This window comes from Malus domestica, chromosome 05, assembly GCF_042453785.1.
Source record: "Malus domestica chromosome 05, GDT2T_hap1".
NCBI classification, from domain to species: Eukaryota; Viridiplantae; Streptophyta; class Magnoliopsida; order Rosales; family Rosaceae; genus Malus; species Malus domestica.
In genome coordinates, this window is record NC_091665.1 from 24,429,217 (window position 1) to 24,443,715 (window position 14,499).

At 39.2% G+C, this 14,499-nt stretch overlaps 2 protein-coding genes across 2 annotated transcripts; one reads left to right on the forward strand and one right to left on the reverse strand.

Annotated features, from left to right (window-relative positions):
* Window positions 1-411: 411 nt before the first annotated feature.
* Window positions 412-5,748, reverse strand: LOC103440792 (translation initiation factor IF3-1, mitochondrial). The gene is made up of 8 exons (XM_008379500.4): window positions 5,434-5,748; window positions 4,842-4,938; window positions 4,168-4,235; window positions 3,800-3,898; window positions 3,134-3,187; window positions 2,634-2,702; window positions 1,518-1,580; window positions 412-1,427 (listed from the first exon to the last, which is right to left on the reverse strand). The coding sequence occupies exons 1-8, from the start codon at window positions 5,629-5,631 to the stop codon at window positions 582-584; spliced, it is 1,494 nt and encodes a 497-aa protein (XP_008377722.3). The 5' UTR covers window positions 5,632-5,748; the 3' UTR covers window positions 412-581.
* A 7,386-nt stretch (window positions 5,749-13,134) lies between these two features.
* On the forward strand, window positions 13,135-14,052 carry LOC139196159 (uncharacterized). Its single transcript, XM_070821818.1, has one exon. The coding sequence runs from the start codon at window positions 13,135-13,137 to the stop codon at window positions 14,050-14,052; it is 918 nt and encodes a 305-aa protein (XP_070677919.1).
* The last annotated feature ends 447 nt before the right edge of the window (window positions 14,053-14,499 follow it).

Consider the following 14,499-nt stretch of genomic DNA (forward strand, 5'->3'; position numbering starts at 1 on the left):
TGATTTATTAACAGAATTTTTTTTTTTTAACAAACGATGTTATTTACCCTTAGAGGCGGAAGAGTGGAATAATCCTCACAATAATATGATTCAAATTCGTCTTTGGCGATAATCGAACCTAAAACCCCTCATTTATAGTTAATTTCATCTTATGGCTACAAAAGTTTTACTCTGCTATAATGTATTCTCAACATAATTTTGGGTCATCAAATTTTAGCGTTCAATCTTTAACCAAGAATCTAACGGCTCAAACCCTTACTACAACATACTTTGGAGCATACTAAAAAACCCCAATCACCGACCACTTTCGGTCCAACAGAAAAGCTTATTTGATTCAGTCGACTTCAACAGTAGCCGGGAATGGTGAAAATGTTTTATCAAATACGTGTGCAAGTGCTTGACAAAACTGAATTTAGAAGGGGAAGACAATTCTCTGGTCATCTCAAAATAATGGGTTCATACAATGACTAATTATTTTTACCACCATTCAGTAATAATATATTCCTGAAATAATCATCACTTCATCACATTTAAATATTATGCCTGCATCCTAGTTTGTCTTAGGTATCCGGTTTGGGCTCTCACTTGAGCTCTCTACTGAAGATCCCGAATCCTCGTTGTCCAACCTTATCCGTGCTTGTGCTGGTGCCTGGTCTTTGGCTGCTATCAGGTCTTGAACCAGGCGAGTTTGAATCTGATGGGATCCTTTCTGATACACCTTGTCTAGCAGGAGCATCACCTTTCGGATTGCTAAATATCCCGAAACCAATTCCTGGAGTACGGGGAGCGCTAGGACTTGAGGGTTCTTGCTTGGGGATATCATTAGGAGGAGGATTCGAGTTTCTAAATACAGGTGCATTCGTCTGAGCTTGCCTGGGTTCTCCCACTGGTGAGAAGGGTGGCGTCGGGGTTCCTGTTCTTTGATATGGAGTATGGGGCTCTCTCATTCCCGGTCCCCTATTATCCATTCCTCTTGTTGGTGAGAAGGGCAAGTCAGTTGGTGTTCCTGTTCTTTGATATGAAGTGTGGGGTTCTCTCATTCCCGCCCCCCTATTATCCATTCCTCTTGTTGGAGAATAAGGATTCCTCGACTCATTATTTCCGTGCCTATTTTGAGTCCCATAAAAGGATTCTTGCAAGGGCAGTGGAGCTGTGCACGCTCTTGTAGGTGTGACATGCAACTTGTCTGGATCACTAATATCTGACTGAGAGGAGGCTCTTTGTGGCACAGTCGGATTATGAACCTGTGAGGTAACGCCACTTGCATCCTCACTACCCTTCTTTTGAGCCTCAGGGCTAGTTTTTTCAACAGTTTTTTTTGCACCGCCCTTCTTTGATGGGCCAAACTTCACATGCCTGACAATTATAAATGCCTCTTTTCCTTTTCCTAGCGTTGGCTCACATTCGATGAGAGCTACATCTTCTATCTGCAAATGGTCGTCTAACTCAGAGTGGGAGAAAAGGAAGACAAACGGTAATGAATACAAAACAATGACAAAAAGAGCATCTGGCAATACCAACACAGTGAGACGAGAAAACAATTCTCCTAAGTCCTTATCCTCAGCATCCGAGGCAGTACACTGTTTCAGATCCATACAACACAATCAGGTAAATATAAGTTAATTCTTGTAACTTTAACTGAAGGATGCTGTGATAGATCCATGCAACAGACATATTTAGCAAAAACAACACAATGTATCCCATGATTCTACAAGGTGTTCGCTTAGACAAGCATACATATGAACAAGTTGCAGTAATAAATAAAATAAGTAGAGAAATGCATCTGTCTTTTAATGGAATAAGCAAAATATAGGGAAATCGATGTATCAAGAATTAACAAATAACAGTACTATGTTCTAGGTCGGCTTTTTTTTTTTTTTTTTGGGTCAACTTCTAGGTTGACTTATGATGCAACTTTTGGCATTTTTTAAAAGGGCCAAATTTTTATCAAAGTTCCTATAAACTCTTTCAAAAGCTCGTTGTGTAAAAATATCTAGATTTTAAACCAAATAAACCCCCTCCTGCATTCAAGTTCACTATTTTAAGAGTCATTTGTAAATAAACAAACTCTGTAGTTATCAATTCCCACAACGCATTTTTTGAGGAAAACATGAATAAGCCAATAGGCTATAGCTACCATAGCAAACATGAAATCCAGAAAAACATTGGAATATTTATCTCCCCCATTGCCAAAGTCTCACTTGAACTCCTCCATTAAAGAGAGTGGTGCATACGGAATCATCATGACATTGTTTTTCTTTATAACCCTGAACTCAGAGATTTCGTTTGAACTGGAGCATTGAGAAAATTATGCAATTTCAGTTTTAATTACATAAATCTAACAGATCACAGGTGTTCGCCGACAAGTCCAGACAAGTCAGACAAAATCTTAAGAAGATTGCAATTTCAGGTTAAGTTACCGAAAGTTGTGACATATAATTATTTGGATTTGAACTTTGAAGTGATGCAATGTTTCGGAGATTGTGTAAATGGTCTGTCATCTTGATTATTTTTTGGTGATCATATGAAGGCTTTGAGATATTTTATTAGAATTGTCAAATAGGATTTTTCTTATGCAAAAGGGAACTTAAGGCGTTTGTAGTGTTTACAAGGATAGGAAAAGGAATAAGTACCTTCACCCGGTAACCTTTCTCCATAAATCTCTTCACCATATCAGCTTTCATCTTTAGGTCCTTGGCTTCCTGAAATCAGTAGCAGTACGTATTTTGTAACATCAGAACTTGCAATGTGTTTCAAATCATAACATCGCTACATTGATACTCAAAATGTAATCACCATATTCATCAAGAGATGAAAATAAAAACAGAAATGGTCCAGCCAGCGAGGTGACTTGCTTACCCAATGTATACTATATATCCCAGTATAGCAACAAACACCAAGACATATAAAGTATTATAAAGACAAATTTTTATCTCTTAGTTTAAATCTAATTATAAGATTAAAAAAGATACTATGATAAAAATTCTTTATTTTGAGTTCAATTTTCCTGTTATCTCCAAGCAACCCATACAGAAGCAACATATTTTCTGTTAATCTGAAAAAGTGACATTTGCTCAAAGATGTATAAATTGATGGTGGAAGGAAACACAGAGCACTTGAAAAAATAACTTACAGTTTTTGGAGAAAACTTCACTTCCTTAGAATCTGCTCGCAAAGTCTTGTCCGACTGCATAGATTACAAATCTTATTAAAACACTATAAGCACATCACCAAAATAAAAACTCTAGCACGACATCATAGGAAAGGCTGCAAAAAACCAAAAACAAAAACAGGGGGGAGAAAGAAGTAACTTAAAACTAATATGGGTTTTCAATAGAATTAACTTAAAACTACAGTCCACTATGGACAATTTGACATCTAGTAGATCTGACGAATAATGCTCATTTGACTCTACAGAGTGTAATGAATGGAGGTATCACTATATTAATGTTACCATACCTGTTACCTGTTTTTAGCATCATCGTGGCCATTAAAAGATCAGTGGTGCAAATTTTTACATCGTTGAGAATATGGGGTGTGTTTCCCCTCTCCCAACCCAAAACACTTGAGCACAAAAAGCATAAAATTAAGGAAGCAATGAAGTCCACAATGTTTTCAAAAACACTTCCATCCCAAATCCATACCCAGACAAAAAGGTTTCGATTGATTCTGAAGTTAGAGGGGGGGGAGAGAGGGAGAGAGAGAGAGAGAGAGAGAGAGAGAGAGAGAGAGAGATCTTATCATTTACTTTTTCACTTTAACATCAAAGGACAAGGCATAAATATACACCATAACCTACCTTAATTTTAAGCTTCTTTTTCTCCCTTAATTCCTTTTTGTACTTCTCTTTGTGGAAATCCATGATTTTACAAACAGGAGGATCAGCCCTGGCTTCGACCTGTGCAAAATACAACAAAAGTTATTGGTAATCACTAATCAATAAGAGAACTAATTCATTGTCAGAGTAGATCAAACAAAATCTGCAACTAAATAAAAATGTGTTTTAAGTTAACCATTCAGATAAGGATCAAAGAATTAAATATCATAGCTCAAATGACGGAGAAAGTAACATGAAAAACCCCTCTCAGTCTTGTATTGTAATAAGAAACAAGAAAAGATAATTGATTTGGAGAAAGTTAGGCATCGTTACATGATTAAAAAAATTACCTCAACTAAATCAAGGTCGAGTGTCCTTGCCCGTTCCAGAGCTTCACGCCTTGAGACAATAAAATGCTCTGCATATATAAATAAATTAGAATGGCATATGATAGAGGTCCACTACACTCCTACTCTACCTCCAGCTCATAATTTCATTGAAACCACCCTCTTTTAATACAGAGAGAACTCTTCCATTCCCTTCTCCTATTGACACTCTCATAACTCTCAATACTCAATTCACTCCCTTTGAGTATTTAGTTTAGAACCGCCAATTCACAAGACAGGCTGTCATTCACTGGAAGATGATTTCCAATAAAAACTGTTAGTTTTTGCTTCTCAGTTCTCCGCCATCAACAGTCAGAAACTGTTTGATGAACCATTTCATTCTCTTACCTTCTTTCCTTTTCTTCACAAGTAAATTCATACACCCTATAAGTATCAACCCAAAATTTCAGCAAGACACCCCTTGGCCTGAATGCCATTTGCTTCCTCCTATCAGTTCCTTAACAAGACAGCATTTGCATCCAAAATACAACGTTTTTACACTGTTACCATCATTTTCTCAAAAACCCAATATAGTGTTTGTACCATTACGTCCTAATATTAATTTCAAAGTGAACACACAAAACAAAGTTGATATACATAAACTCATAAATCTTTAATCACTTATAAAAAGACAGTACCTTCATCCAACACAAGCCTAACGAACTCAGCAGTAATCTTCTCATTCAATCGCGGACCGCTTGTGCTCTGCTCTACCTTCTTTGTATTTGTTTGAAACTGAACAATATATGAATTAAAACCACACATCATTCAACATTACCAAAATCATGAATACCCACATATCTCACAAGTCACCCCCAAACATAAAAGCCAAATGTAATATGCCACCTAAACTGCTCACCTCAAAACACAAAACACAAAAAACAAAATAACCACTCAGCACTCCGGTCCAGTGGTAAACCACAACCTTCGACGCCCATAGATGGAAAGTTCAATACCAAATGTAACATTCTACCTAAACTGCTCACCTCAGAAAACTAAACCCAGAAAAAGGAAAGGAAAAAAAAAAACACGTTCCCAATATCTATCTACAAATAAAGTGCAAAGTCATCCCAGTTTAATCAAATATGACTTACTACGGATTTCTCAATATCATCATATTTTCCAAATTACCCACAAAATACAATAAACATATAAAACATTCAAACCCCACAGAATTGGATAAAAATTTAGATTACCCAGATGATCAGATGGCCATGCGGGAATAATTACCTGGACGGGAGCAGCAAAGAACCTGACTTTACTGCCGAAATCCGTTGGTCTACCGTGAGGGATCAAATGTGGGATTTCTGAGACGCATGCTTTCGAATGTGTAGCAGTCGGGTTGATCAAAGAGGCGTAATGGATAGTCTTGGACTGGTAGGACAATTGCCGCAGCTTCGACTGCCCGATTCTACTCCAAAACGCCATATTTTTTTTTCTGGTTTCACATATCGGACTGCGGCATTGAGATTACAGAGAGAGAGAGAGAGAGAGCAAGCGAGAGAGGGGATTCGGGGCGAGTGTCTTCGCAGGGAAAGAAAAACGGGTCGGGTGTTCTAAACCTGGGCCAGGTTATTAAATGGTCGGGTTAGATTAGAATGTGGGCTTAGGTGTAGGCCCATTTCCTATGGATTCAAAGCTTCCCCTGCCCTATTGATTTGTTTTTCTTTCTTGGGTCCAAACGCCCAAGTACGAATGTTTTTCGAGCGGATTCGATTGGAATTTTTCATTTCAAAAGTTTTGAATCAAATAAAAAAATTTCAATTCGGGATTTTCAGATTACTCAAAATTTTTGGAATTAGATACGAGTTTGTGAATATTCTTGAACTTTTTTATATATACAAGTTATTGTTCTTTGTTAGTACTTCGAAATAAGTTTGGAAACTCAAAATTCTTGAGACCTCTATATACAATATCAATTTTCATCCAATCTTTTTGAAAATGTTCAGATTCAAGAATCATAATCGAAAATTCAACGGCAGAAATGAAAATTTCAGTCAGAATTCCACCCCTAACCTTATCGATTTGTTTATTCTCCTCATTGTTTGCATAGCATTGACTTTTCGTTTTACGTTATAGGTTGTTTTTGTTGGCTTAGACTAAAAATTAGGTTTGGTTTTAGTCATTTTGATTATTTTGTTCCACTGTTGAGTTGACAGTCAAAGTTGCCAAAGCAAAAGATGAGAAAAAAGGACTTGACGATTTGATGGTTTCATCGTATCCGCTTCTGATGAGTCAAATTTGAACACCCATTTGACCTTTTACCTCTTCTGCGATCAAACCGTAAAGCCTCACGTTAATGTCTCAGCATCGTTAGTGTTCATGAGACGTGCGTGTCCTGGTTCTAGAAGAATTATCGAGGAACCAAAAGTAAGCATCGAGACAGTTTTTTCTTCCGATCATCTCTAGACTTCTGCTGTTTTTGATAATGCATAAATATCATAAAATATGAGCTGATTAGTCTATAAAATTTTAATTAATCTCACTTAGAAGTCGGTTTGAAGCATATTCAAAGGAGATGTCAAAATATTCAAATCAGCAATAACGGTAACAAAAGACAACATTAATGTTTTTCAACTAAGAAGCCAAATCTGATGTGGCATGACATGAATTGACATCTCTCCCCTTTGCTGCCAAATTTGACCGCACCTTCACATTTTTTTAATTAATTATTAAATACTTTTTATTAATTTTTTTATTAGTTTAAAGCATTATCCTTTTGTTTCTTTTCATTCCCAGTGCAAAGAAAATACATATGAATTATTATTTTATGTTTAAAATTTGACATATCGGTTGGAGAGCAAAAGTTTAAAAGATGTCAAAGTGTCACGTAAGTCTTTAAATTTAAATTTTAGGTTTAAAATTTAACATCTTCTTCGAAGATGATCTTAGCATGCAATATCATCCAACGTAAGACACGTGGGGTGGACCAAGTTTATGGGCCAACTTAAGAGAATAATTAAGATTAAGAAATACCCTAAGTCTATTTTTTGAGCTGCTTTTTTCAAATATCCGACACTTTTCTTTTATAGAGAAGGAGAAAGAGAAAGAGGGAGGGGAAAAGATGAACAAGGAACATGAGTCACAATTATTCACAACGAGGAAGGTGATTTGAGTTTTCTTATCTTTTTTAATAGGGATCTTTTTGACACACCCCGACCCAGAGGATCAAGGCGTGCTGGCCGTCACGTGAGCGTGACGTAACCATAAGTGCGACAAGGAAGCAAGATATAACAGAACATAAAGGAATTCAAACCAATCTCTAGTAGAACCACCTACTAGAATAAAAGGATGAGTTATAAGGTAAACACATAAATTCAGAGCATAGGTTTAAGTGCAGTCAAGTAGGACTCAAATAAAATACATCACCCGCAGGTGAGTCCTACATGCAGAACGTCTGTCAGAATGCCGAAAAAGACCCGGAGAGCCACCAACCGCTAACTAGAACCTGGAGGGGCACAAAACAAAGATGAGTGGGTCAGTAAAACCAAAGATTTTCCAAAACATTTCATTTAAAACATTTCTAACCCCTCACCGTAAAACCTGTATACTTTCCCAGAAAAATAGTATATAAACATATATATACACATATCATCAAAACTCAGCTCATATCCATCAACATAACATCTTAGAAATAATATGCCACGCCATGCCAAATATAATCAGAAATGCATCAATATCAATCAGGTGAAATAATAAATCAACCGGAGACCCTACAATAGTCATGTACGGCTGATTCTAAAGCTCAACATCCCACTCAGCCGGAGTCACCACAGTGACCTATATGGCCCTGCCGGAGTCACCAACTATGACCTGTACGGCACAACACTGCACATCACTCGGAACTACGTAAAGTAGTATGTACGATGAAATGTGTATAAATACGCTCTAGTGCTTCTCTCATCAATCATCAGCGCGCATAACTAAGGTCACCCACTAGTCGGAACCACATCTAGTGATCTATACGACTAGCATGTCGGAACCCTCCCATGGTCTGTACGACATCCACCTACTTGGATCCAAGACGAGCGTGCGGTGTGGTGAATAATAATATAAGCACTAACACCTAGGGTGCAGGTTATGAGCTTCCAATGCAATTCTCATAAAATAACTCATCTGAATAATATAAAAACTCACATGTGCGTCCACCGCGTCAATTAACATATATAGGCATCAATTATCAAACTAATTATCTCAACAATTGCATGCATGGCAAATTAATTCATAATTTTCATATAAAACGCATTTTCTGGGAAAAACAGTTGTATATAGGTAATACGAAAACAAAATTGCCCACTCACTGATAAGTCGATGGGTCGTAACCCCCGTGACGTCCCTGGATGCGCTCGTCCTCGGGATAAATGTCACCTATATGCGAAACAACTATAAAAACGTTAATTTAAACACATAACCAATAATTCGAAATAACTTCTCATACGATGCTCAATTTGGGTATATGAATATACCACATCGACCTACTCGACGTCACGGACGTCGAGTAATTTTTAGAAAAAATTTTGGAGGCCGCACGCGCCAGGACAGGCACGGGGACATGCGCCCCCACGCGCACCATCTTCAACCTCGGCTCGCCGGACTGAACTTTCCGGCGGCCGGTTTCCAGCCAAACTTTGAACGTCTCGTTCTCTTTCGTTTCTTAACCATTTTCTTCGTATTTTATACCAAAATGAAGCACTCAACATGTAGTTTCACGTTATACTACTTTAAAGCTCTAAAAACTACGAAATCTCACCGGAAAAATTCCACAAGAACCGGCCAACTTTGAACGTGGTGATCCCAACGTCCAAAACTTCCAAACGAACGTCCCCGAGCTTCCTTAGGACCTCACTAAGCTCACTACAAGCTTGGATTGTCCTAAAAATCAACCAACATAAAGTTCATGAATAGTGCCAAATTCGGACCTCGAGATTTCAACGTGAAAACGAAGGATTCCTTACCTAAAAATGGTGCCCTTGAGTTCGTAGAGCCTTCACGAGCACAATGGTGCCCTTGGCACCTTCGATCCGTGAAGTTTCAGGGTTTGGGGGTGTTGGTCCGTACAGTTTGAGAGTGAGGGAGAGTGAGAGACTGAGAGAGAGAGTCGTGAGGGAGGAGAAAGAGTGAGCACGGGGGAAGGAGAGAATGAGAGGTCCTGCGTGTGTGGCCCAACCAAAACCATACACCAATCTTAATCCCTAACCACAAAATACAAATAACCTTATTTAATCAACTTATCTTATTTATTTTCTTCCAAAACATATCTAAGATTAGACCAAATAATATCACACACCCACGTACCTTAATGCCCGTGAAGGGCAATTCCGTCATTTCACGTCCTGAATAAGAAAATCTCGGGACGGGCTATGACAATCTCCCCTCCTTATAGAATTTCGTCCCCGAAATTCCCATAACCAATTAAACCACTTAATACCCATAGAATAATCTTGGGTACATCTCTCTCAAACGATCTTCTGTCTCCCAGGTAGCTTCTTCTACGGAATGGTTCCTCCACAACACCTTCACCAAACTCACCGTCTTGTTTCTTAAAACCTTATCTTTCCAATCCAAGATAGTGACTGGTTCCTCATCATATGTCAAATCCGGATTATTCTCTAGCGGTTGAGGAGGGATCACATGAGAAGGATCAGAAATATAATGTTGAAGCATAGAGACATGGAACACATTATGGACCTTAGATAACTCCGGGGGCAACTCCAACCGGTAGGCAACTTCACCAATTCTTTCAATGATCACATAAGGTCCAATGTATCTCGGACTTAGCTTCCCTCTTTTTCCAAATCGTACCACACCTCTCCAAGGTGACAATTTCAAAAATACCCAATCGCCCACATTATACACTCGATCAGTGGCATGTCGATCAACTAAACTCTTCTGTCGATCTTGGGCTGCTTTCAGGTTAGACTTAATTACCTGAACATTTTGAGTTGTCTCATCCACAATTTCTGGGCCTTCTAACACCCTTTCACCAACCTCAGACCAACACAATGGTGTACGACACGCCTTACCATAAAGTGCCTCAAATGGTGACATATCAATGCTCGAGTGAAAACTATTATTGTAGGCAAATTCCATCAAGTCCAGACGATCATGCCAGGAATCACCAAATTGTAACACCGAAGATCTCAACATATCCTCCAACGTCTGAATCGTCCTCTCTGATTGCCCATCAGTTTGAGGATGATAAGCAGTGCTGTACAGCAATTGCGTACCAAGAGCTTCCTGAAAAGCTACCCAAAATTTAAAAGTAAATCTTGGGTCTCGGTCAGAAATAATATTCACTGGAACTCCATGGTACTTCACAATCTTCGTAATGAACAACCTAGCCAATTTATTCAGAGGATACTTCTCCCTCACTGGAATGAAATGCGCTGACTTGGTAAGTCGATCCACAATCACCCAAATACCATCAAATCCGTTTCGTGTACGAGGAAGTTTATACACGAAGTCCATGGTTATATTTTCCCATTTCCACTGAGGAACGGGAAGCGGCTGCATTCGCCCAAATGGCTTCTTTCTTTCTGCTTTAACTTGCTGGCAAATAATACATTTGCTCACATACTCAGCAATTTCCCTTTTCATACCCGGCCAATAATAAAATGGTCGAATGGTATGATACATTTTAGTGCCTCCCGGGTGCATCGCATAAGCTGAACAATGCGTTTCATCCAATATTTCCTTCTTTAATTCCTCATTATTCGGGACATACATTCTATTTTCCTGCATAAGCATACCATCTGATTCCCGAATCCGGAGGTCTTTCTTTTTCCCTTCACTTCTTAACTGAACCATTTCTTGAATTTCCTCATCCACCATATGAGCTTCGAGTATACGATCAACCAAAACTGGCCTGACTTGAAAACTAGCAAGAAAGGCTCCACTTCGATCTTCCAACTCCAACTTTACTCCAGTTGCCCTCAGTTCAGTAAGAAGAGGAACACGACTAGCATATAAGGCATTGAGTCTACCTTGAGGTTTCCTACTTAGTGCATCAGCCACCACATTAGCACGACCCGGATGATACTCAATTGTGCAGTCATAATCACTTAACAATTCCATCCACCTTCGCTGACGAAGATTAAGATCATGCTGAGTAAACAGATACTGAAGACTCTTGTGATCAGTGAAGATCTTACATTTCTCACCATATAAATAATGCCTCCAAATCTTCAAAGCAAAGACGATAGCTGCCAATTCAAGATCGTGAGTGGGATAGTTCCTTTCATGATTTTTCAGCTGCCGAGAAGCATAGGCAATCACTCTATTATGCTGCATCAAAACACATCCCAAACCATTCAAGGAAGCATCACTATAAATCTCAAAATTACCGCTATCATCAGGAAGTACCAATACTGGAGCATGAGTGAGGCAACATTTCAATTGCTGGAAACTCCGCTCACAATTCTCATCCCACTCGAATTTAACATCCTTCCTGGTCAACTTCGTTAACGGCAAAGCAATCATAGAAAAATCCTGAACAAACCGTCGATAATAACCTGCTAAACCAAGAAAACTTCGTACCTCAGTGACGGTTCGAGGTTGCTCCCAATTCTCCACTGCCGCTATCTTTTGAGTATTAACTTGAATTCCTTGAGCCGATACAACATGCCCCAAAAATGCCACTTCAGTCAACCAAAACTGACATTTACTGAACTTAGCATATAACCGATGCTCCATCAATTTCTTTAACACCAAGTTAAGATGTCAGATATGATCTGCTTTAGATTTAGAGTATACCAGAATATCATCAATAAAAACAATAACAAATTTATCAAGATATTGCTGGAATACCTCATTCATCAACCTCATGAAAGTTGCAGGTGCATTAGTTAACCCAAATGGCATAACCCGAAATTCATAATGTCCGTAACGGGTTCGGAAAGCTGTCTTAGGTACATCTTCCTCTTTAATTTTCAACTGATAATAACCGGATCTCAAATCAATTTTAGAGAATACACACGCACCTTTCAGCTGATCAAACAAATCATCGATGCGAGGCAATGGATAACGGTTTTTAATCGTTACCTGGTTCAATTGCCTATAGTCAATGCATAATCTCAGAGTTCCATCTTTCTTCCTCACAAATAATACTGGAGCACCCCAAGGTGACGAACTAGGCTGAATGAAACCCTTATCAAGTAATTCTTGCAACTGAATTTTCAATTCTCTCAACTCAGCAGGAGCCATTCTATAAGGAGTTAGAGATATAGGGTCAGTACCTGGAAGCAAATCAATAGAGAATTCCACCTCTCTGTCTGGCGGCAGCCCCGGCAAATCATCAGGAAATACATCAGGATAATGTCTGACCACACCAACTTCTTCTATACTAGGAGAAACAACATCATTTAACACCACATGTGCTAAATATCCTTGGCAACCCTTCGATAATAATTTCCTTGCTCTTATGGCAGAAATAACGCCATGTCTCACCGCACTTCTTTCGCCCACAAAAGTAACCTCGGGTAGTCCAGGACGATAAAAAGTAACTGATTTACCATAACAATCAATATGGGCACGATTATAATGCAACCAATCAGCTCCTAGAATCACATCAAAATCCACAATGTCTAACGGAATAAGATCAGCTGGCATAACTATGCCCTCTACCATCACTGGACACCCAAGATACACACTATCAACATAACATTTATCTCCTCTAGGCATGGCAAACTCTAAATCAAATCCTAGAGGTGAAGGGTGAGGTTGAGTCATTTGAGCAAACGTATGAGAAATCACAAAGTGTGTAGCACCACAATCAATCAAAACCTTAGCAAAATGACCAAGAACATTTAACGTACCCATGATCAAGTCCGGATGGTTCTGAGCCTCTTGCAGTGAGATGTGATTAACACGCCCCTGAGCTTGCTGTCGTCCACCACGACCTCTACTGCCTTGATTACCTCACCCCTGGAGACCATGTACAATTTGAAACTGGATCGTTTTATGGGTAATGAAGGTCACGAGGGGGCAGAGAAATGGCTAGATCATATTGAAAAGACATTTCAGGTAATGCAAAGTCAGGGGAACTTTCCGGCTGATAGGTGGGTTGAGACCACTACCTGGTTTTTGGGTCGAGAGCCGGCAGGTTGGTGGAGGAATCAGACGCAGTTTATGTCCCCAGCTATGGCATCTGATTGGGAAGTATTTAAAGATAATTTCAAGAAAAGATTTGTCCCCCCAGAGTATATTGATCGCAAGAAACAGGAATTCACTCGATTGAAACAGAAGAATATGACAGCTCATGAGTACTACAGAAAGTTTACTGATTTGTCTCGTTATGACCCTGATACAGCTGGTAATCAGGGAGAGATGCTTCGACGTTTCAAGTTGGGATCTAAGAAAAAGTGGCGGACTTTTGCCAATGCACTTCCCTGCGCCGATTATCATGAGTTTTTCGAGATTTTGGTTAGGATGGAGGACTCTGATAATCTTCCCAGTGAGAGTGAGGATGACGAGGACAAGAATGATGGTCAGAAGAAGGATGATAAAGGTAAGGGTATCTCTATTCCAGGACCTCGCAAAACGCAGAATTTTAAGAAGAGTGGAGCCAGTTCGAGTTCTTCTAGTGGTGGATATAGTATTACCGGCCCGATGAGAGGTGGTGGTAGATTTTCTGGTGGGCCTAGATTTCAGAGGCAGAGGGATTCTGGTGGTGCTGGTGGTTCTGGCGCTCCGTGGTGCCGCCGTTGTAATTTTCGTCATCATGGTGAGTGTAGGAGAGGTAGTGGTGCTTGTTTTACTTGTGGGAAAATGGGACATCCGACCCAGAGGATCAAGGCGTGCTGGCCGTCACGTGAGTGTGACGTAACCATTTACACAGTTCGGAAGCTTTAAAAAAAATACAATTACCAAGATGAAACACCCGAGGGTGAGTCCTACTTTTGTGAATTCTGTCAGAACACCGCTGGATTCCTCGTGGCCACCAAAGCTCTGCTAACTAGAACCTGGAGGGGCGCAAAACAAAATTGAGTGGGTCAGTAAAACAAAGTTTTTCCAAAACATTTCATTTAAAACATTTCTAACCCCTCACCGTAAAACCTGTATACTTTCCCAGAAAAATAGTATATAAACATATATATACACATATCATCAAAACTCAGCTCATATCCATCAACATAACATCTCAGAAATAATATGCCACGCCATGCCAAATATAATCAGAAATGCATCAATATCAATCAGGTGAAATAATGAATCAGCCGTTTTTCTTTGTATTTTATACCAAAATGAAGCCCTCAACATGTAGTTTCACGCTATACTACTTTAAAGCTCTAAAAACTA

What these genes read in the sequence shown, in the direction of transcription:
- LOC103440792 (XM_008379500.4), bottom strand. Translation starts at nt 5,631, where the DNA reads ATGGCGTTTTGGAGTAGAATCGGGCAGTCGAAGCTGCGGCAATTGTCC. An exon ending in AAAAGAAGCTTAAAATTAAG is followed by an intron (nt 3,188 to 3,799) that starts GTAGGTTATGGT and finishes TAATCTATGCAG; the next exon opens with TCGGACAAGACTTTGCGAGC. An exon ending in AGAAAGGTTACCGGGTGAAG is followed by an intron (nt 1,581 to 2,633) that starts GTACTTATTCCT and finishes GATCTGAAACAG; the next exon opens with TGTACTGCCTCGGATGCTGA.
- LOC139196159 (XM_070821818.1), top strand. Translation starts at nt 13,135, where the DNA reads ATGTACAATTTGAAACTGGATCGTTTTATGGGTAATGAAGGTCACGAG.